Here is a 22,935-nt window from a genome sequence, read left to right as displayed (position 1 = left end):
TAATGCTGTAGTGAACAGGGGGATGCATAGGTCTTGTTGAGTTAGTATTTTCGTTTCCTTTGGATAAATACCCAGAAGTGAACTTTATGGATTATTTGGTAGTTCAGTTTGTGAGGAACCTCCATACTGTTTTCCATAGTGGTTGTACCTATTTACAGTCTCTCCAACAGTGCACAAGCGTTCCCTTTTCTCCACCTCTTCGTGAACACTTATTTCTTGTGTTTTGATAATAGCCATTCTAACAGTGTGAGGTGTTATCTTATTGTGGTTTTGATTAGCATTTCCCTGGAGGATTAGTGATGTTGAGCACCTTTTCACGTATGGCCATCTGTATGTCTTCTTTGGAAAAGGAGGCTAATCAGATCTTCTCCCCATTTTTTTATTGGATTGTTTGGTTTTTGCTGTTGATTAGTATGAGTTCTTTATATATTTTGGATATTAGCCCCATATCAGATATATGATTTGCAGGTATTGTCTGTCATTTGGTAGGTTTCCTTTTCATTTTGTTGATAGTTTCCTTTGCTGTGCAGAAACTTTTTAGTTTAATGTAGTCCCACTTGTTTTTGATTTTGTTGCATTTGCTTTCGGTGTCAAACCCAGAAAACATCATTGCCACAACAGATATCAGGGAGCTTACTGCCTATGTTTTCTTCTAGTTTTTTATGGTTTCAGATGCTATGCTCAAGTATTTAATCCATTTTGATTAATTTTTATCTCTGGTGTGAAATTGTGGTCCAGTTTTCTCAACACCATTTATTGAAGAGACTGTCCTTTCCCTATTGCATATTCCTGGCTGTTTTGTCATAAACTAATTGGCCATAAGTGCATGGGTTTATTTCTGGGCTCTATTGCATTGATCTATATTTTTGTTTTTTAAGCAAGTACCATACTGTTTTGATTACTGTTGCTACGTATTATAATTTGACATCAGGGAGCATATTGCCTCCAGCTTTGCTCTGCTTTCTCAAGATTCGCTTTGGCTATTCAGGGTCTTGTGGTTGCATACAAATTTTAGGATTGTTTATTCTATTTCTGTGGAAAATACTGGAATTTTGATACTGGAATTTTGATAGGGATTGCATTGAGTCTGTAGCTTCCTTTGGGTAATAGGAACATTTTAACAATGTTCATTCTGCTAGTCCATGGGCATGGAATATATTTCCATTTATTTGTGTCTTCTTCAGTTTCTTTCATCAGTGTCTTACAGTTTTCAGAGTAGACAACTTTCACCTGCTTGGTTAAATATATTCCTAACTATTTTATTCTTTTTGATGTAATTGTAAATGGTATTTAAAATTTTTTTCTTCTGATAGTTTGCTATTAGTGTATAGAAATACAACAAATTTTGCAGTATTGAATTTGTATCCTGCAACTTTACTGAATTTACTATTTTATTCTTTTTGATGTAATTGTAAATGGTATTTAAAATTTTTTTCTTCTGATAGTTTGCTATTAGTGTATAGAAATACAACAAATTTTGCAGTATTGAATTTGTATCCTGCAACTTTACTGAATTTACTAGTTTTAACAGTTTTTTGGTGGTAGCTTTAGGTTTTTCTATATATAATATGTCATGTGCAAATAGTGACAGTTTTACTTCTTCCTTTCTGATTTGGATGCATTTTTTTTGTTGCCTAATTACTCTGACTAGGACTTCCAATACCATGCTGAATAAAAGTGGGAAGAGCGGGCATTCTTGCCTTGATCTTAGAGGTAAAAACTTTTTAGCTTTTCACTGTTGAGTATATTAGCTATGGGCTTGCCATATATGACTTTGATTATGTTGAGGTATGTTCCTTCTGTATCCACTCTGTTGAGAGTTTTTGTCATTAATGGGTGTCGAATTTTGTCCAATACTTTTTATAGCTCTGTTGACATGATTGTATGATTTTATCTTTCATTTTGTTAATGTGGTGTAGCACATTGATTTATTGGCACATTTTGAACCATCCTTGCATCCCTGGCCCACTTGATTATGGTATAGATCCTTTTAATGCATTGTAGAATCCGGTTTGCTAGTATTTCACTGAGGATTTTTACATCTGTGTTTTTCAGGGATATTGGGCCTTTAATTTTCTTCTGTGTAGTGTCCTTGTCTGGGTTTGGTATCAGGGTAATGCTGGCCTTGTAAAATGAGTTTGGAAGTGTGTCTCATCTTCTATTTTTTGGAAGAGTTTGAGAAAGATTGGTATTAATTCTTCTCTAAATCTTTGGTAGAATTCACCAGTGACACCATCTGGTTCTGGACTTTTGTGTGTTGGGAGGTTTTTGATTACTGATTCGGTCTCCTTACAAGTAATCCGTTTGTTAAGATTTTCTGTTTCTTTTGATCCAGGTTGTGTGTTTTTAGGAATTTATGCATTTCTTCTAGGTTGTCCAGTTTGTTGGCGTATAATGGTTTAGTAAGAGGCTTATTATGTTTCTCTTAGGAGCAAAATATGATTGCTTACACTGAACATCTAGTAAAAAAATGTATCCTATTTTAGAACCAGAGAGAAAATTACGTTCTGGTCTAGCTCTGTCATCTAACTAGCTATGTGACCTGTGTAGCTCAGCTCACATTTCTGCTCGTTTCTCCTTTGTAATTATAAAATGGACATTGTGTTCCCTGCATGCTAAGATTGTGTTAATAATCAATTACATATGTTACAGTGATTTAGTTATTGGCTTGGATGTTGACCTCCAGTAACAATCATTTACACAGTCATTCAGAGTAATGGAAGGTATGGCAAGAGGGCCTGGAGGCAGTCACTAGGTTTGAGTTCTGTTGAACACTACCTCTCATCTATTTAGTTTGGAAAAACCCTCCAGCAACATAATTCATCTTTTTTTTTTTTTAAATATCTTTTCACACTGATAGGTATCACCAAACACCTATCAGTAAAGGAACATTTTCAATGGAATTAACTTGATGTGGAGATGGTGTCAGATAAGATCTGTGAATGATTGGGACTTGAGCTGAATTTTGAAGAGTAGGTAAAATTTGGTTAAGTAGAAAAGAATAGCTAGGACGTTCTGCATGGAGGAGAAGTGTGCAGATGATTAAGATGTATTCTGGGGTCAGTGATTTTTATCAGCTTGGCTGAACACTGTCGGATAGGAAATCAGAAAGTAGCTTGAAGAGCTTTGATTGCTAGGTTGGGAAGTTTGAACTTTCTATGTAAGCACCAAGCAACCATCCAGTGATGATGAATATTAAAAGGTTAACAGAGGGGGAAACTGAAATATTCATTTAAGGGCTACCTTAGAGATTCCATTGTGCCTTTTTCCACGTATTATGTTTTAATAAAAATTATGACTTTGATAATACTGAACTACTTTCAATACCATTTGCCCCCTTCATCTTTTGCAGTATTAAGTATCTTAATTGTGTATATATTTTAAACTCCTAAGATGTTAGTATAGTTCTGTACACTCTATTCACTTATATTTATTCTCTGAATTCTTTCCTGCATTTTTGGTTTTTCTGTCTGGGATCATTGTCATTCTGCCTAAAGAGCATCCTTTGGTACTGTATACATTGTGATGGAAGACTTTAGCCAGGAGTTCTCTCAGCTTTTGTCTGAAAGTGCCTGTAAAGCACCTTTATTTTCACAGGGTGTTTTTTTCTGGATGTAGAAGTCTGGATTGGCAGATCTTTTCTTTCAGTACTTTAAAGATGCTGTTGTACTGTTTTCTGGCTTCCATCGTTTCTGTTACATCAGCTATCCAGCTTGTTTCTGTGAAAAGAATGTATTGTTTAGCTGCATTTAGGATTTTTTCTATCATTTTATTTTTGCAGTTTTGTATGGTAGGTACAGGGGTGTGTGTTTGCTTAGGTATTGAATTTTTGTGGATTCCCTGAGCTTGATTCTTTCTTTCATTGGATTTTATGTCTTTCATCAGTTGTGGAAAGTCCTTGGCCATTGGATCTTCAGAATTGGCTTCTGGCCCATTTTCTCTCTTCTCTTTCTAGGACTATAATTACATGCTTGTTCACCTTCTGACCGTGCCTCAGAGTTCTCATTTGGTCAGTCCCCTCTTTCCCCTACTTCCTCACTCTGATTCTTCTGCTGTGTAGCCCATACATTGATTTTTTTTAAAAAAGTAGATTTAATTTACTATTGAATACCTGTATTTTCTATTTCGACTATCTTTACCTCTCTCTTTCCTTGAATATGAGTCATATTTATTTTAAGATCTTTGTCTACTGAATCCAGTGTGTGGGCCTCTTTTAGCCTCCTTTTGGTGTGACGATAAGGTGCTGTCTTTGTGGATGCCTCATAATCTTTGAAAGCCAGGCATTGTTTGTAAGAAACTCGAGAGTCTTGAGGTAATTTTGAGAAGGTTCACTCTTCCCTCTAATAAACAGAGTAGTGAGGTGTGTGGAAGGGGTAGTTTGGTGCACTTTAGATAGACTGACCTGAGTCCAGGCTGGGTTGTGCTCAGGGTCAGCTGAAAGTCTTCAGCATACCTTTGAAAGGTTGTCCCTGTCCAGAATGTTACTCCATTTTGTCTTCCTTGCTTCTACAGCTCTTGGATGCCATTAGATATGACTTGTATACTCATCCAGCTTTTCATTGGGAGCATTGGTCTGCCATCAACTGCTCCATCATACCTAGATGTGCTATTTTTCCTACCTTTTTTTGAGCAGAAGACTAGCAAATAAGGAAGATTAGGAATAGTAGTTGGTATTAGGAAGTCTGTGGATGGTTTCCAGAATGGTTTAAGGAGGAGACGGTGAAAAGGCTGTAATATTAAGATACAGAAGGGGACTAGAGGATACAGAAGGGGACTAGAGGAAGGACATGAGAACAAACAGCAAACCCATGACGCAAAACACACACTTGATCGTTTGCTTTGGCTACTTCTCTCTGTGGCGTTCCCATGAAAAATAAATGGACAGAAGATAGTCAGGAAAATACATGCTTATAACTGAGTCAAGAAAAGACCATTGGTGTTTGCCTCCTCATAGTAAAGCCAGTATAGACCTAGCTATTTGTGATAAACTTTGCATCAGTTCATGCTACATGAGGGAAATTAGCATGTTTTATACCAAAATGAAAAAATAACCTGTGTGAACATGAATTGTCCTTATTCTGAGATTAACCTATCAAGTTCTAAAACCAAGGGTTATGTGTGAAATGGGTTAAAATGTCCTTCTGTGAAGTGACTGGTGGTAGTGGATGGTCTTTCTTTGATAAAATACAAATTGGCATACCTGTGTCAGCTCCTCAGGTGCTATTTTGATTTTTTTTTCTGCTAAAGCCTTTTTTAAGTCTAAGTAGCTTCCATATGGGATTGGCCGAGTCTGTCTTATTTCCCCAACCGCATGGAGAGGGTGAGGAGAAGGAGAGCATTCTTTAGCAATTGTCCTTGAGTGTGAACAGTGGAGACCACCACTTTTCCTCCTGCTGGGTGGGGAGTGGGAGTGGGGTGGAAGGACAGGACAGGAGGAAGGAGAGAGAAGACAGCGTTTCCTCAGCCAATAGCACTAGTCAGGGAAATGGAAGAGGTCTCGGTGGGCATGACAGTGATGGCAGTTTAAATTTGAGTTGAGAAGGATAGGATATCCAGGTTGACACGCTCGGGAGCGTGACAGTAGTTTGGAGAGGAAGGGGAGTTTTTCTCGTGTGATCACCGGCATTGTAGGGGAGACTGCTCGTACCTTCAGGGTTGCTGCTTTTCAGGACGTCCGTGCTGTGCCTGGAAGCTTAGTCACTACAGTTATTCTCTGCCATCTGCATAATACACAAATCATATAAAATAAAACACTGATTCATCATATACCAAATAAATTATTTAAAATAATGATTCATATAATAAATAAAATAACTTTTTAAGGTTCTTAATTTAAAGGAAAATTTTAGGATGTGAATACTACAGACATTATAAACACTCAGAGTTATTCTACATATTGTTTTGTTGTTTCTTTGAATATGTAAATAAGTTTCCTAATCATATTGTATTTCATCGCACTTTAATCTGTATATTTTAAAATTTTCTTGCTCTGTATCTTATTTAAACTCATGATTTCCTGATTCTGGCTAGTTAAAATGCTAGTAATATTACAGATGACCTCACCTAAGTCAGTTTTTAACTATCACTTTTTACGTGTATCTTTAAATTGAAGAAAGTTTTCTTGATTTCATAAGGCTGTTTTCAAACTGATTCATTGTGAACAATTCAGAAAGTGTGATTAGAAGGAATTATCAGGAATGAGGAGAGGATTTGTTATTTCCTGAATGAGTTTATTTTTATAGTAACTTTGCAACTTGCCTATATATTAATTATAGAGCTGGTAATATAAATTTTCCCATATTTTAGCAAGTGACATTTTTAATTATGATGTTATTTGAATTTTCAAATGAGTAGATTTATCTGTTGCATATTTGAGCACCCCTAATTGCCATTCTTTTCTCCAAATCTTAGCAAGAAAAGGAACTTCCCATGATGAGTAATTTCAATTATTTTTTTTTCTTTGTTGTTTTTCCTTCTCTGAATTAAGCCAACAGGATAATTTTATATGTTGTTTTATAGATTGTCCTGTTGAAAATTTCAAGGAAATGTTTTTCTAGTCAATCTGGTAATATTTTATCGGAATGTTAGTACTTTATCTATTCACCATAACTCATTTAGCACATACACAATGTGAAACTCATACATTCTGTTGCAGATGGTTTGACATTGGCTGTCTGATAGTTGAAGACCCTGTGCATGGTATTCATCTAGAAGCATTTACACAAGCCACACCAGTACCCTTGGAATTTGTACAACAGGTTAGTTTTATCCTTTTCTTTTTCATTATGCTTCAGAGAAACCTGAAATACTGTTTTCAAAATAAGATTTTTCATTGTTTTGCTTCACTTGTTCCTTTTAGCCTTTTCTCTTTGCTTTTCAATTTTCTGTTCCTTCCATGTTCTCTTTGCTTTTCAATTTTCTGTTCCTTCCATGTTGTTTCAGTACCTCCCTACTTTCGTTTTCCAGCGGTCTTTGTCAAGGTAAGCCATTACATGGTTAATGCTCTTTTTCTCATTGTTTTCCCTCTTTTTATGATTGTGTTCACTACCTTGTGATTGGAAAAAAAATTTGTGTTCACCTTTCATTAACTGTCTCCTTTATCTCACATTTTATTTTATTTTCTGCTGTTACTCTATTGTCCTCATCTTCCTCTTTAGTTTGTTCAGCTCTAAAAACATGTAGAAACACAGTTAGAAGTTTACAAACCTTGGATGAAAGTCACATGTCTTTTCCGTTTCCATTTAATAGAATTTCCATCACATTTTTATGTATATACCTTGTTAAATGTCATTTCAAAACTCTCTAAAGTTATTTGGGACTTGAGGTATTTGAGAATTTGCTTGTTAAATGTCATTTCAAAACTCTCTAAAGTTATTTGGGACTTGAGGTATTTGAGAATTTGCTAAAACTACTGGGTTCTCCCCCAAAAGCATGCATGTATGATGTATGCACTCACATATAAATTTGGCTCACATGTTTACAGAGCCCCTGAAAGCAACCTGTGGCCTTCTTAGGGGTTTACAGGTTAGATGGGGAATAAGAATTTATGCTTGGAATTTTTAAGTTTATTGAACCTTTACTTACTTATACCATAATTTTACCAAAATTTCTCTTCAGAAGTTTTCTCTTCAGAAGTTGAAGACATTTTTATACATGGTACTATTAAACTCACTCCAATGTGAAGGTGATTAAAAGATTGTACGCTATTATACAATAATTTAGAAAAATTACAGAAAACGGTTGATTTTCTAGGAAAATATTCTTGAATCAACAATGGCAGTTTATAACCATTAGGTTGATCAAAACCAGTCACATTTTGGCAGTTTCATATGATTTAACCTAATTATCTTAGTGAAGCCTTTTGATGCAAGAGTTTCATCTAGCTCCAAAAAAATCACTGAGTTTTAATGGTGTTGTGAGGTCTACAAGGTATTCAAAGAATACGTGATTCTCGTATTCAAAGAATACGTGATTCTCGTGCATAGAGGTAGAAAGTTTTCCATTTTATTCTGTGAGACTAGCTTGTAACCTAACGAAAAAATAAATTATAATACACTCAGTATCACTTAAGTAAACAGTAAAACTAATAAAAGTTTGAAATGTATTTATTAGAACATTAAAGTGTGTGTGTGGGGGTAGTTTTCCCCATGCCACCTAGCAGTTCTTAGGAACAGCTGGATATCCTATGGATATCCTATAATTCCACTCAATTCTGACACCTATGCCACAGGTTAAGGGCTCAGTCCGACAAGACTGCCTGCACCCCTCCTTTCCAGACACCTATCAATCACAAGTCCAGGTTACCTGAACTTCTGACTGACTGGCTGTATATCAGAGGAAATCAGAGATTCTCATTTGCTAGAGTAGCTCACAGAATGCAGGAAACCCACTTCACCCTAGATCACAGGTTTATTATAAAAGGATATAAGTCAGCAGCAGCCAGATGGAAGAGATGCATAGGGCAAGCTATGGAGAAAGGAGGTGGAGCTTCCATACCCTCTCCTAGTGCTCCACTCTCTCCAAATCTCCACACCTTCACCAACCAAGAAACTGTCTAAACCCTATCCTTTATATTTTATAAATCAAAATACCACAATCCACTCCCTGGTCTTTGAACATGTATCCCTTATAGTAAAACAGTCATAAATGTTAAATGGTACCTGGCATCCCAGTTTGTCATACATTGTCATATCCTGAGAAAGTCTCCCAGCATGAGGGCACATGGGTTTGCAGGTTTCAAAAGCAGGAGTGGAAAATTGTTTTCTTAAGTTCTCAGAAAGAGAAATTAAGGAAGAAATTAATGAAGCAATCCCATTTACCATTCACATCAAAGTGAATAAGATACCTAGGGATCAACCTATGTAAGGAGGCAAAAGGCAAAAGACCTGTACTCCAAAAACTGTTTAAGACTGACGAAAGAAATAGAAGAATCAATATTGTTAAAATGACCATACTACCTAAGGCAATCTACAGATTCAGTGCAATCCCTATCAAATTACCAATGGCATTTTTCACAGAACTAGAACAAATAATTTTAAAATTTGGCTGGAAACCAAAAGACCCCTAATAGCCAAAACAATCTTAAGAAGAATGAAGCTGGAGGAATCACACTCCCTGACTTCAGACTATGCCACAAAGCTACAGTCATCAAAAACAGTATGGTACTGGCACAAAATACACAGATTTAATGTAACAGGATAGAAAGTCTGGAAATTAATTGACCACAGGTGTGTCGGTTTATCTACAGCAAAGGAGATAAGGATATACAATGGAGAAAAGATAGTCTCTTCAATAAGTGGTGCTGGAAAAAGTAGACAGCTACATGTAAAAGAATGAAATTAGAACATTCTCTAACATCATGTACAAAAATAAACTCAAACGTGGATTAAAGACCTAAATGTAACACTGGATACTATAAAACTCTTAGAGGAACACATAGGCAGAAGACTCTGACATAAATCACAGCAATATTTTTTGGATACGTCTTCCAGAGTAATGGAAATAAAAGCAAAAATAAACAAATGGGACCTAATTAAACCTTAAAAGCTTTTGCACAGCAAAGGAAACCATGAACAAAATGAAAAGACAGCCAGCAGAATGGGAGAAAATATTTGCAAAGGAAGCAACCAACAGGGATTAATCTCCAAAATATACAAACAGCTCATAAAACTCTACTACAAAAAAACAACCCAATCAAAAAATGGGCAGAAGACCCAGAGACTTTTCTTCAGAGAAGACATACAGATGACCAACAGGCACATGAAAAGATGCTCAACATCAATAATTATTAGAGAAATGCAAATCAAAACCACAATGAGGTTATCACCTCCCACCAGTCAGAATGGCCATCATCAAGAAGTATACAAATAATAAATGCTGGCGAGGGTGTGGAGGAACGGAAATCCTCCTGCACTGTTGGTGGGAATGTATGGAGAACAGTATAGAGGGTCCATAAAAAAACTAAAACTAGAGCTATCATATGATCCTGCAATCCAACTCCTGGGCATATACCTAGAAGAGGCAAAAACTCTAATTTGAAAAGATACGTACACCCCTATCTTCACAGCAGCACTATTTACAATTGCCAAGACATGGAATCAACCTAAATGTTCATCAACAGATGACTGGATAAAGAAGATGTGGTGTACATATATACAATGGAATATTGCTCAGCCATTAAAAAGAATGAAATAATGTCATTTTGCAGCAACATGGATGGATCTAGAGATTATCATACTAAGTAAGTCAGAGAAAGACAAATACATATCACTTATATGTAAAAAAAAAAAAATGGTACAAATGAACTTATTTAGAAAACAGAAATAGACTCAGAGACATAGAAAGCAAACTTTTGGTTACCAAAGGGGATAGTGGCGGCGTGGGGCAAGGAGATAAATCAGGAGTTTGGGGTTAACAAATACACACTACTATATAAAAAGTAACAGTTTCCTGTGCTATACAGTATTCAATATCTCGTAGTAGTCTGTAATGAAAAAGAATCCGAAAAAGAATAGATCTGTACATACATATGTATAAATGAATCATTTTGCTGTATACCTGAAACTAACCCAACATTGTAAACCAACTATACTTCAATTTAAAAAAACAGCAGGAGGGGTGTCAGAGATACAGTATATGGCTTCACCCTTTCAGGCATGTAGTATAATAGAGCTAAGAGATGGTATCATCTCTTGCTCTGAGCCTTTTTTTTTTTTTTTTTCCCCCTTTTCTCCATTCATATCCAAACTTCTCCACCTTTGGAAGGGACATTAGGTTCAGCAACTGTGCTGGTCTAGATTACAGACAGCAATACTGGGCTAGCAGATGCCTCCCCCTCATCCACTTCTATTCAGATAAGTTAAGGTTACATAGGTGCAGAACAGGTGGGCTGTCTTTACCACCAGCCCATGTAGCAGCAATCACTGTTAGCCCCATTTTTTCAGATGGAGTGAAGGCACATCTTGCCCTAAAGGCCCTTAGGAGTTGTAACAAAGATTAAAAACATAGTTACAATAAAGGTGTTAAAAACAACAACAACAACATAGAGTGCTGAACCAGAAACTGTAACTGAGCATTTGCCTCTACCACTGGGTAAGAAAAGCCCCGCCTAGAGTCACTGTCTCTACCTGTAAAGAACCGTTTGTAGTCCCCCAGGGCTACCAACTAACTTGCTATGTTCAGGGCCTTCCTAACAGGAAATCTGCCACATAGCCATCTGCAGTCTGTGTCTTTTTTGCTGGTCGACAGAACAGTTTTTATTGGCATTTTGTGACTCAGAGTGTACAAGAAGAATGGGTCTAGATTCAGCCCATCTCTGCATTGCTGCACTAACCCCATATTCACTCACTTCATGGACCCAGGTGGCCGTCTTGAGAGGGAGCAGGGGGATATCTGATTGTTGATTCCATTCACCTTCCAAGCCTGGAAAGGAGTTCTTCTGATGGGCATCAACATGTTCTAGTTTAGTGCATCCCTCCAGTTCCCACAGTGATTTCCACAGGGTTGTGTGTCCCATATGGGCATCCTTTTAATAGGCCAGGTTTCCATTGCTTTCCTGCCTGACCATATGGCCAGGCCATTGACCACTGCCCATGACTCAGTAAAAACCAGAAGATAGGAGATTATATCACTGTTCAATTCTTTCATCACTGCTGGGAAAACAGCATGCAGTTCAGCCTTGCCTGTCTGATTTGTTTTTACCTTCCTCAGTCAGAGCAGTGGACTTCCAAATATGTTATGTTATCCATCCACCTTGGAACTGCTACCCATAAACCAAGCAGCTCTTGGTTGGCCAGTTAAGAGCTGTTCATAGGGCACTGTCTACATGGCAGTCGGTTCCAGCAGCTTCTCGGGTGACTCCAAAATCTGTCCTAGAGGAAAAGAGACACCGAGCTTGTTAGTCTCCTCCCTGTATTCCCCAGACAGCATGTTCCTGTATGAACCGTTTCCATTATGGTGGAACTCTTCCGGGCACTGCCATCCCTATTAGGGTGTTTCTCCATCATCCCAGACGTTTTGGGTATTTCACATTTCAGTATCATTTTATGCCCTTTAGTCATATGAGTAGCTTCAATTAATAATGTCCAGTGGCTAGGTAGTAAACACCCCTCAAATGGAAATTCTGTAGTTCGAAGTTCAAGTAGTCATTGCTGGGAGGCACTCACAGATTTTTGCCATAAGCCTCAGTCTACGTTCCACATAGGGCTGTGGCGCAGAGAGTTTTGTCCCTACCAGCACTCCAACTTCTATTCCACACTGCAGGCTCAGACAATCTTACTGGTTCCATAGAGCATGTCCAGTTAATAATGCTTGAAGGGTGGCTTTCCATCCCTTCTGTTTTATAATACTAGATAAGGGAAACGTTCCCCAGTGAGATACAGTGTCCATCCCCAAAATATAATCAGGTGAAAAAAAAACACTGTCACTTCACATGAAACCAGTTCAAACACACCAAGTCTCCTACAAACTTATACTGTAATTCCATCATCACTTATGTTCCTCACTGTAGCCCCCATTGAGACTTCATCAATGGGTTTTGGTTTTGTAATACTAGGTAGGGGAAGTGTCAACTTTCATAATCCTATCAACCATTACATTTTTACTTTCTTTCAGTCTAATTGTAGCACACATCAGGCCTTCACTAGTGGACTTTGGTAACACAGCTCAAGGGAAACTTCTCTTCTCCACTCCTGACCATTTTACTCACTCTTGTACAAAAGTCTTTGGGTCCCCAGCTAGGGATTGAGCCAAGGGGTTTTGGCCCATTTGTCAGTCTTTATCTTGATTAATCTGCCTAGTCACTGCCCCAATTGATTGCTGCTTAAATTTCTCATCGTCATTTCTACCTTCAGACTTTTGAAATTTCTCCTAACTAGGATAAATAGAGCAGACTTATTTGGGGCCCTTCAGTGTTGGGGAACCAGCAGGGAGTCCCACTCAACCTTTGGTAGTGCTGTGTTAAAACCTGTTTTAATCCCACCTATGTCTGTTTTATTCATCCTGTTTCTTAATGGCCATCTGAAGATTTCTACCCTGCTGGGATAAGTTCTGTGAATCTCCTGTTTCCTCTGTTTCATCCCAATCAAAATTTACTTTATTCACCTATGTCTTCATAACTTTTAAAAATTTCCACCTTGTTGGGCAACTAGAGAAAGAAGACCAACCAAAAAAAAAAAAAAAAAAAAAAAACCTAAATTAGCAAAAGGAAATAAATCATAAAGATCAGAGCAAAAATAAGTATTGGGTTGGCCAAAAAGTTCATTTGGTTAGTAAATACATTGTTCAATAAAATTCTTGGTGAAAATGAAAAACTGTGTCTTTTATTTTTACTTAAAACTGAAAGAACTTTTTGGCCAACCCAATAAAATAGAGATGAAGAAAAACTAGAAAAGATCAATGAAACTAAAAGCTGGTTCTTTGAAAAGATAAACAAAATTGATAAATCTTTAGCCAGACTCATCAAGAAAAAAAGGGGAGGGTGCAAATCAATAAAATTAGAAATGAAAAAGAAGTTACAACAGATGCCACAGAAATACAAAGGATCATAAGAGACTACTACAAGCAACTATATGTCAATAAAATGGACAACCTAGAAAAAATGGACAGATAAGAAAGGTATAGCCTTCCAAGACTGAACCAGGAAGAAATAGAAAATATGACTCACAAGTACTGAAGTTGAAACTGTGATTGAAAATCTAACAGCAAACAAAAGGCCAGGACCAGATGGCTTCACAGGTGAATTCTATCAAACATTCAGAGAAGAGTTGACACCTACCCTTCTGAAACTCTTCCAAAAAATTGCAGAGGAAAGAACACTCCTAAGCTCATTCTACAAGGTCACCATCACCCTGCCACCAAAACCAGACAAGTTATCACACAAAAAAAGAAAATTACAGGCCGATATCAGTGATGAACATAGACACAAATATCCTAAACAAAATACTAGGAAACAGAATCAAACAACACATTAAAAGGATCATACACCATGATCAAGTGGGATTTATCCAGGGATGCAAGGTTTTTTCAATTTCCACAAATCAGTGTGATACACCACATTAACAAGCTGAAGAATAAAAAACATATGATCATCTCAATAGATGCAGAAAAAGCTTTTGACAAAATTCAACACCTGCTTATGATAAAAACTCCAGAAAGTGGGCATAGAGGGAACCTACCTCAACATAATAAAGGCCATATACAACAAACCCACAGCAAACACTGTTCTCAATGGTGGAAAACTGAAAGCATTTCCTCTAAGATCAGGAACAAGACAAGGATGTCCATTCTCACGACTGTTATTCAACATAGTTTTGGAAGTCCTAGCCACAGCAATCAGAGAAGTAAAAGGAATCCAAAGGAATCCAAATTGGAAGAGAAGTAGTAAAACTGTCACTGTTTGCAGATGACATGATACTATACATACAAAATCCTAAAGATGCTACCAGAAAACTACTAGAGCTAATCAATGAATTTGGTAAAGATGCAGGATACAAAATTAATACAGAGAAATCTCTTGTATTCCTATACACTAACAATGAAAGGTCAGAAAGAGAAATTAAGGAAACAACCCCATTTACCATCACATCAAAAAGAATAAAATACCTAGGAATAAACCTACCTAATGAGGTAAAAGACCTGTACTCAGAAAACTGTAAGATACTGATGAAAGAAATCAAAGATTACACGAACAGGTGGAGAGATACATCATGTTCTTGGATTGGAAGAATCAATATTGTGAAAATGACTATACTATACAAAGCAATCTACAGATTTAATGCAATCCCTATCAGATTACCAATGGCATTTTTCACAGAATTAGAACAAAAAAATTTACAATTTGTGTGGAAACACAAAAGACCCCAAATAGCCAAAGCAATCTCGAGAAAGAAAAACGGAGCTGGAGGAATTAGGCTGTCTGACTTCAGACTATACTACAAAGCTACGGTAATCAAGACAGTATGGTACTGGCAGAAAAACAGAAATATAGATCAATGGAACAGGATAGAAAGCCCAGAGATATACCCATGCACCTATGGTCAACTAATCTATGACAAAGGAGGCAAGGATACACAATGGAGAAGACAGTCTCTTCAGTAAGTGGTGCTGGGAAAACTGGACAGCTACATGTAAAAGAATGAAATTAGAACATTCTCTAACACCATACACAAAAATAAACTCAAAATGGATTAAAGACCTAAATGTAAGACGGTATACTATAAAACTCTTAGAGGAAAACAGGCAGAACACTCTTTGACATAAATCACAGCAAGATCTTTTTCAATCCACCTCCTAGAGTAATGGAAATAAAATCAAAAATAAACAAATGGGACCTAATTAAACTTAAAAGCTTTTGCACAGCAAAGGAAACCATAAACAAAATGAATAGACAGCCCTCAGAATGCGAGAAGGTATTTGCAAATGAAGCAGCTGACAAGGGATTAATCTCCAGAATATACAGACAGCTCATGCAGCTCAATATAAAAAACAAACAAACAACCCAATCAAAAAAAATGGGCAGAAGACCCAAATAGACATTTCTACAAAGAAGACATACAGATGGCTAAAAAGCACATGAAAAGATGCCCAACATCATTAATCATTAGAGAGATGCAAATCAAAACTACAGTGAGGTTCCACCTCACACCAGTCAGAATGGCCATCATCAAAAAGTCTGCCAATAATAAATGCTGGAGAGGGTGTGGAGAAAAGGAAACCCTCCTACACTGTTGGTGGGAATGTAAATTAGTACAGCCACATGGAGAATAGTGTTGAGGTTCCTTAAAAAACTAAAAATAGAATATATGATCCAGCAATCCACTCTTGGGCATGTATCTGGAAGGAAACCATAATTTGAAAAGATACATGCACCTCAATGTTCATTGCAGCACTATTTATAATAGCCAGGACATGGAAGCAACCTAAATGTCCATCGATAGATGAATGGATAAAGAAGATGTGGTACATGTATACAATGGAATATTATGCAGCCATAAAAAAGATCAAAATAATGCCATTTGCAGCAACATGGATGGACCTAGAGATTGTCATACTAAGTAAGCCAGAGAAAGAAAAATATCATATGATATAGCTTATATGTGGAATATACAAAAAGGGTACAAATGAACATACTTACAACAGAAACAGAGTCACAGATGTAGAAAACAAACTTATGGTTACCGAGGGGGGGGTAGGGGGGAAGGGATAAATTGGGAGATTGGGATTGACATATAAACACTACTATATATGAAATAGATAACTAATAAGAACCTACTGTATACCACAGGGAACTCTATTCAGTACTCTCTAATGGCCTATAATGGAAAGGAATCTAAAAAAGAGTGGATACATGTATAACTGATTCACTTCACTGTACACCTGAAACTAACACAACGTTGGAAATCAGTTACACTCCAATAAAAATTAAAAAGAAAAAAAAAAGAAATTACAACCGTGCTAATAACTCTTAGCTAATTAGGATTAGAAGGGTATGTGTATACTGGAAAGTCAAAGCAAAAATCAGATCTAATGGTAAAACATTAGAAACCTTGTAATTGTAAGGCTGCTTCTGTCACTGTCATTCTTACATTGCTTGAAATCAGGGACTAGCACAAAAAAGAAAAAGAAAAAAGTCTTACAGCCAAATCTGGCCTGACCCGTTTTTGTAAAGAAGTGTTTTTTTGTAAAGAACATACCTGGGCCCGTTTGTTTACATACTGTTTACAGCTGCTTTTTTGCTACAGCAGGAGAATTGAGTAGTTGCTATAGAGACTGTCCGGCCCACAAAGCCTAAGATATTTACTACGTGACCCTTTTCAGAAAATGTTGGTGACTTTTGCTAGATGTCTGATCACTGCAAGGACAATTTTTATTCTGTTTTAAAAATATATATTGGAAAGAAACAGACATTATGCTGAAGGAACAAAGCATCAAAAGTATATATACTAATAAAACTATATATACTAACATTCAAATTTGTCTGTGACATTGCTAAGTGAAAACTAAACCGCATATAGTATCCATATATACACACACACACATATACCCATATATACTTTAAAACGTATATAAATGAATAGGACAAAAAGGCCTGGAAAAGTACACACAGGCTCTTAATGTGGTTAACTGTGAACAGTTGTATTCAAAGAGTGTCGTTTGCTTTTTGTTTTGCCATTTCTGCTGTCATTTCATTTCTTTCACAAGGTACAAAGTTGAGATACAAAAGTATAGGTATTGAGATTCCTTCCTCCTGTCCTTGCTCTTCAGTTCTATGCTGTTTCTTGTTTTATCCACTGCAAGATGTTCAATTCTATGTTCCCTTGTAGTTGAAATTTTTTAAGAGAATTTAAGAGACTAGAAATCAGCCCTTAAGGGGATTATAATCAGCATATATCAATGTATTAGTGAAAATCAGGAAAAATTTTTATACAGTTTATGCTGGTTAAACAAATATAAATGATCCCTCCTTCCCCAATTAAAAACCCAGTTTCTAGATGTTAGCTGATAATGTCAAGTATTTTGATCCTCAAAAGTATGATCCTAGGCCTAGCATCATAATCATCACCTGGGAACTTGTTAAAAATGCACGCTTGAGGAAGGGTGGTAGGAGAAAGGTGGTCATAAGGTACAGACTTCCAGTTACGGGAGAAATAAGTACTGAGGATATGATGTATAGGATGGTGACTGTAGTTAACACTATTGTATGCTATATGAAAGTTGTTAAGAGAGTAGATCTTAAGAGGTCTTGTCATAAAAAAAAGGGTTTTTTTTTGCTTTTTATTGTATCTAAATATGGGGTGATTATCATGGTAATCATTTCACAATAAATGTAAGTGAAACCATTGTGGTGTACATCTTAAACTTAAATAGTGATATATGTCAGTTTTATCTCAAAACTGGAAAAAAAGGATTTGTGCATTGCCCATTTAGTCTTAAAAAAAAAGTACTCTTGGGCCCTAACCTAAGGCTATGGAATTAGGATCTGCAACTTTAGAAGCTCCCCAGATGCTTCTTGTGCAGATCGCATTTGAGAAACACAGTTCTGAGGACCATAGTGGTTTATCTACTGTCTCTCTTTAAAACATAGTAGAATACTGATAGTGCAGTGTACCCTGTGGAAGGGAAGACAGAGCAGGCTCCCCAGCAAAATTTCTCAGAAACTATTTTATAAGTATTGTGCTCTTTCTCTTGGAACCATCTGTGAGTTTCCAATTCATTGGTCTTAGGTGGAGCATGAAAAGTGGTTTTGTTAAAAAAAAAAAAATGCATCACAGGCGATTGTAATATATAGCACATTTGGGAATCACTGCATGGATCCTTTCTACATAGGGATATACTCCTCTGGAGTACACTTACCACCCTAAAGCCAAAAAACTATATCATTCTTGGATATCAGGCAGTGAGTTTATTTTTTCATTCCTGTGTAGGTGAATAAATGATTGCCATGGAGCAGATGTAGGCTGGGTCAAGTACAAGTGATGTAACAGTGGTTGATGCTCTCTCCTGGACTGGATGTTATTTGATATATATTGGTACTAACTTATTCACACATAAATGAAGTTTCCAGGAATACTCTTCTGCAGATTAATTTAACAATTCTTTTCTGATAGGGTTGAAGCCTTAATATGCAGTATTATCTCTCTTTCTTGTAATTGTAAGGAATTTTATTACTGTAAAAAGATAAAAGTAACATTTCTATTTTAGCACTCATCTTATTAACCTGAAGTGACACTGAATATAGAACTGACACTTAGGCCCTCTGACACTGAGCTGTTAGATAGAGTCATTAGCTTTAAGACTTAGATTGTATTTAAACAACAAAATGAGCTTAGTGTGGACATTGTAAATCAAGTCCATGTGTGCAATATTGTTTTGTGTTTTTTTGGTAGCCTTGTAACTTCATACATTTGGCAGCATAGCTATGTTTCTCAGGGTCTGTCATAATCTCTATGAGAAGTAACCTGAGAGACTTTGAAATGTCACTTATGACATAACTACTTCCAGTGATTTTTTTTTTTTTTTTTTTTTGGGGGGTATGCGGGCCTCTCACTGTTGTGGGGTCTCCCATTGCAGTGCGCAGGCTCCGGACGCGCAGGCTCAGCGGCCACGGCTCACGGGCCCAGCCGCTCCGCGGCATGTGGGATCCTCCCGGACCGGGGCACGAACCCATGTCCCCTGCATCGGCAGGCGGACTCTCAACCACTGCGCCACCAGGGAAGCCCCAGTGATGTTTTTTAATGTATTAAAATGTCAATTTCTTTTTTCCTTAGGCTCAAAGTCTAACTCCCCAGGACTACAGTCTGAGGTGGTCGGGTCTTTTGGTGACAGTGGGCGAAGTCCTGGAGAAGAGCTTACTCAATGTCAGCCGGACTGATTGGCATATGACTTTCACTGGCATGTCTCGTCGGCAGATGATCTACAGTGCAGCCAAAGCAGTAGCAGGCATGTATAAACAGCGCCTGTCCCCCGGGACCATGTGAGAAGGCTGGCCTGGGATACTGACACTTGTTAACTTTGAGCTGCTGGTGGAGAAGAGACAGTCCCTTCTTAAACTGGACAACTTCAGTCAGTCCAGCTGTTTTGATCATTTTCCTGTAGGCTGCAGTTTTTTTCTTAGAAAGGCATGGTGTCATTCCAGTAGATGAAAAGAAACAGATCCTTTTTCTGATTATATAATTGCACGTACCATAGTTCTCAAAAAATATATAAATATTTTTATAGGACAGTTTGATACACCAGATTTATAAGGTGCAAATTCATGTGCTAAGATATTTAACTTAATGATATGTACTTGATTATTTTGTTTTTTAAGAAATAGTTGACTAAAGAACATGTTTACCGAACACTGTTTAAAAGCATTGTTTCTTTTAATTCATGATTAATCTCTTCCCTGTCGGTCTTGGAAGCTTTTCGTGTGTCCATGTGATCACAGGTCTGATGCTAAGCCGTGTGCTCAACAAGAGACTAACACACCTACCTGTAGGGAGATGGTGCACTTGTCTATGCATATTTTTAACATAGGCCAGAATAACAGAATTGATCATTTTCTTTTTGGTTATCATGTTATACACATAGCCTGAAAAATTCCATTTTTTTAAAAATGTTTCAGCATTTCACATTCATACTGTACGAGGAACACTGGGATAATGCATTTTATTTTTTTCATTGCTCTATGACAACTAAGGGGCAAATGAGTCAAGCATATTTAAATTAGAAGCATTTGGGGTTTTTTGCATAATGGTATTCAGTGCTTCCAAGTAACTCTGACAACAGCCATTATTTCTGCTTTAATTCATTTCTCCGACTGTAATGGAGAAATTTTTGAGAGGAAATTACTTTGTTGTTTATGGGATCATATGACTTACTTTAAGGTTACTTATTTAGTTTGCCTTAAACACAGCTTTTCTAACTTCGTGCCATTCTGCCTTTACTTTTTATGGAAGTTTTCCAAGAAACTATTTTATAGTGAACTTGGTTTATTTAGTCCATTATGTTTATATTTAATGAAAGCTTCTTTTTCCCCCAGATAATATATTTTACCATTTTGGGATTTATACAAATCAAAAATAGTTCATCATATACTTTTGAACTCTATATATGAAAGTTCAAATAACTTTTTGAAGATAGTTTCTTATATAAACATAATTTAATTTTTATTTACTCTTCTATATAATTCTTTAGTTGTAAAAGAATCAGCACAATCTTATAAAATCTTTTAAGGTATTGAAGCTGTTATCCTGTGCTGTCATTTCATGTAATTTTGCTTTGTATTAATGTTTCAAGTACTTGTTTGATTTCTATTTTTTTTACCTGAGGATGAGAAGATTGAGTACTAATTTTCCATCTGTGTTATGTGTTAATTTCTATGCACTGTATAGTTGTCATTCAGTCTTCTGTGTCATTAAATGAGAGAAAGAAGAGAGATGTAGGCATCAGTGCACGACTGACTCCACAGTCAACTTTCCCAGCCTCTTGTTTACTTTTTCATTCTTGGATTTCCCTCTTGTACAAGGGGCAAGAAAAGTAACTCATTACCTCTCACACACCAGGGCAGCGTGAGCCAGGAGGTCTTTTACTGTTGGTATTTTGGCATGAGATATGCTGGTCATCAACCTAAGGCCACGGCTCCCTGAAGACCAATCATCCAGCTGCCCTGTCCTTTTCTTGCTTGTTTCCTTATAATTCTTGCATTAGCATTTTTTGGGAGAGTTGAGCTGGGGAGTTTTACCCTCAAGCATCTTGGGACAACCTATCTTTAACACAGTTCTTTGCCACTACTATTTTGGTCATGTTTGTGTTTTCTTTTCTTTTGAAGTGCTCCCAGAACTACTTACTGAATTTGATAAGTTGTATACTTTTTTTTTTTTTTTTTGTGGTACGCGGGCCCCTCACCTCTGTGGCCTCTCCCATTGCGGAGCACAGGCTCCGGATGCGCAAGCCTCAGCGGCCATGGCCCACGGGCCCAGCCGCTCTGCGGCACGTGGGATCCTCCCAGACCGGGGCACGAACCCGTGTCCCCTGCATCGGCAGGCGGACTCTCAACCACTGCACCACCAGGGAAGCTCAGTTTGTATACTTTTTAATTAAGTGTTGTGAAAGAGAACAGGAAGAAATGCAGGAAGAGTAATTTTACATCAGCCTCAATTGACAGAAGGTACTCAGATTACTCAGATCAATATCGTCTTGTTATTAAGTTTATCAGGTAACCCTGGACTTAGAGCTGGGCCCCAGACTTCTGGGTGGAAAAGTTTGAGCTAACACCTGTAGTTTTCTCCTCTGAATCTCTTATTATTACTTCCCCATTCTTTGTTCTTTCTCTCAAGGATTAATGAGGTAGAAAATTGAGATGAATGGATATAGACAAAATGGTAGTATGATAAATATAAGTAGATAACAGTACAGATGAAAGTGTATTATATACATTAATTCAAGTTATGCAAATTAGTAATATACTCAGGGTCAGCTAAATTAATTTAAGATGTTGTTGAATTTATTTTGTTCCTTGGCTAGAAAAAATTCTAAACAGGAATTTGTGTTCTGTGAAGCCAAATTGGTAATATTCTGTGTTCTAAAAGATGTTAGGTTATACATAAATTAAGAAACTTAGATTTTTACTCCCAGAATATGGTATTGTTTTTTAAGATACTATGCAGGATGATCTATTGGATAAAGCCAATTTTGTACGTGTGTACATATGTCATAAATAAAAAATACCTCGACTTATATCCCAAGTGATTTTTTTTAATGCTAATCATATTCATATTATATTAGAAGGACCCATATTCCTTTTTGTCTCAACTGGCTACTGGATGCCAAGAATTATGTAATAGCAGCTTCAAACACCATCTTTCAAGTGGAACTATAACATTCAAATACAGTTGACCCTTGAACAATGAGGGTTTAGGGGAGCTGACCCTCTGTACAGTCTCAAGTCCACATACAACTTTACAGTTAGCCCTCCATATCCATAATTCCACATCAGAGATCATGGAACCACTGATTATGTAATACTGTTCTGCTTATTTATTGAAAAACAATCTGTGTATAAGTGGACCTGCACAGTGCAAACCCGTGTTGTTCAAGGGTCGACTGTGTACCAGAGTTTAACTTCAAGGTTAAAGAACTCAGAATATTTGGGGGAGAGGATACATTGGCAGATAGGCAGGAAGTTAAGGCCTGTGTTCATAAGGAAACCTCTCCAGTGGGGAGTTTAATTTACCCTTGACCTGCAGGAGTATCTTTTCTTGAAAAAAAAAAAAAAAAATTTACTCATTACTCTTTGCTATTCTGAGCCTATGATCTCCAGACGAGGGATTTCTCTTTTGTTTTGGTGGGGGAAGGGATACATGCCAAAAGACAGTAGGATATTGATTTGGGGATTTATTTGCCAAAAGACAAACTATTAATAGTTTTCAATAGACAAGAAAAACGCGGTTTAGG

General features: G+C 37.0%; 1 protein-coding gene across 2 annotated transcripts in view; it reads left to right on the top strand.

Annotated features, from left to right (window-relative positions):
- The window catches only part of PRRC1 (proline rich coiled-coil 1), a 43,492-nt gene extending 21,288 nt beyond the window's left edge, over positions 1–22,204 (top strand). For both annotated transcript variants that reach the window (XM_082837203.1, XM_082837202.1), the window contains exons 8-9: positions 6,656–6,758; positions 19,266–22,204. In XM_082837203.1, coding sequence (XP_082693329.1) covers positions 6,656–6,758; positions 19,266–19,475 — 313 coding nt within the window. In that variant the 3' untranslated portion in view covers positions 19,476–22,204. The remainder of the gene's footprint in view (positions 1–6,655; positions 6,759–19,265) is intronic.
- Positions 22,205–22,935: the final 731 nt, after the last annotated feature.

The sequence above is a fragment of the Leucopleurus acutus genome (genome assembly GCF_964270905.1).
Source record: "Leucopleurus acutus genome assembly, chromosome: 3".
NCBI classification, from domain to species: Eukaryota; Metazoa; Chordata; class Mammalia; order Artiodactyla; family Delphinidae; genus Leucopleurus; species Leucopleurus acutus.
Note: the sequence above shows the minus strand (reverse complement) of the source record. Positions and strands in the feature narration are given on the sequence as shown.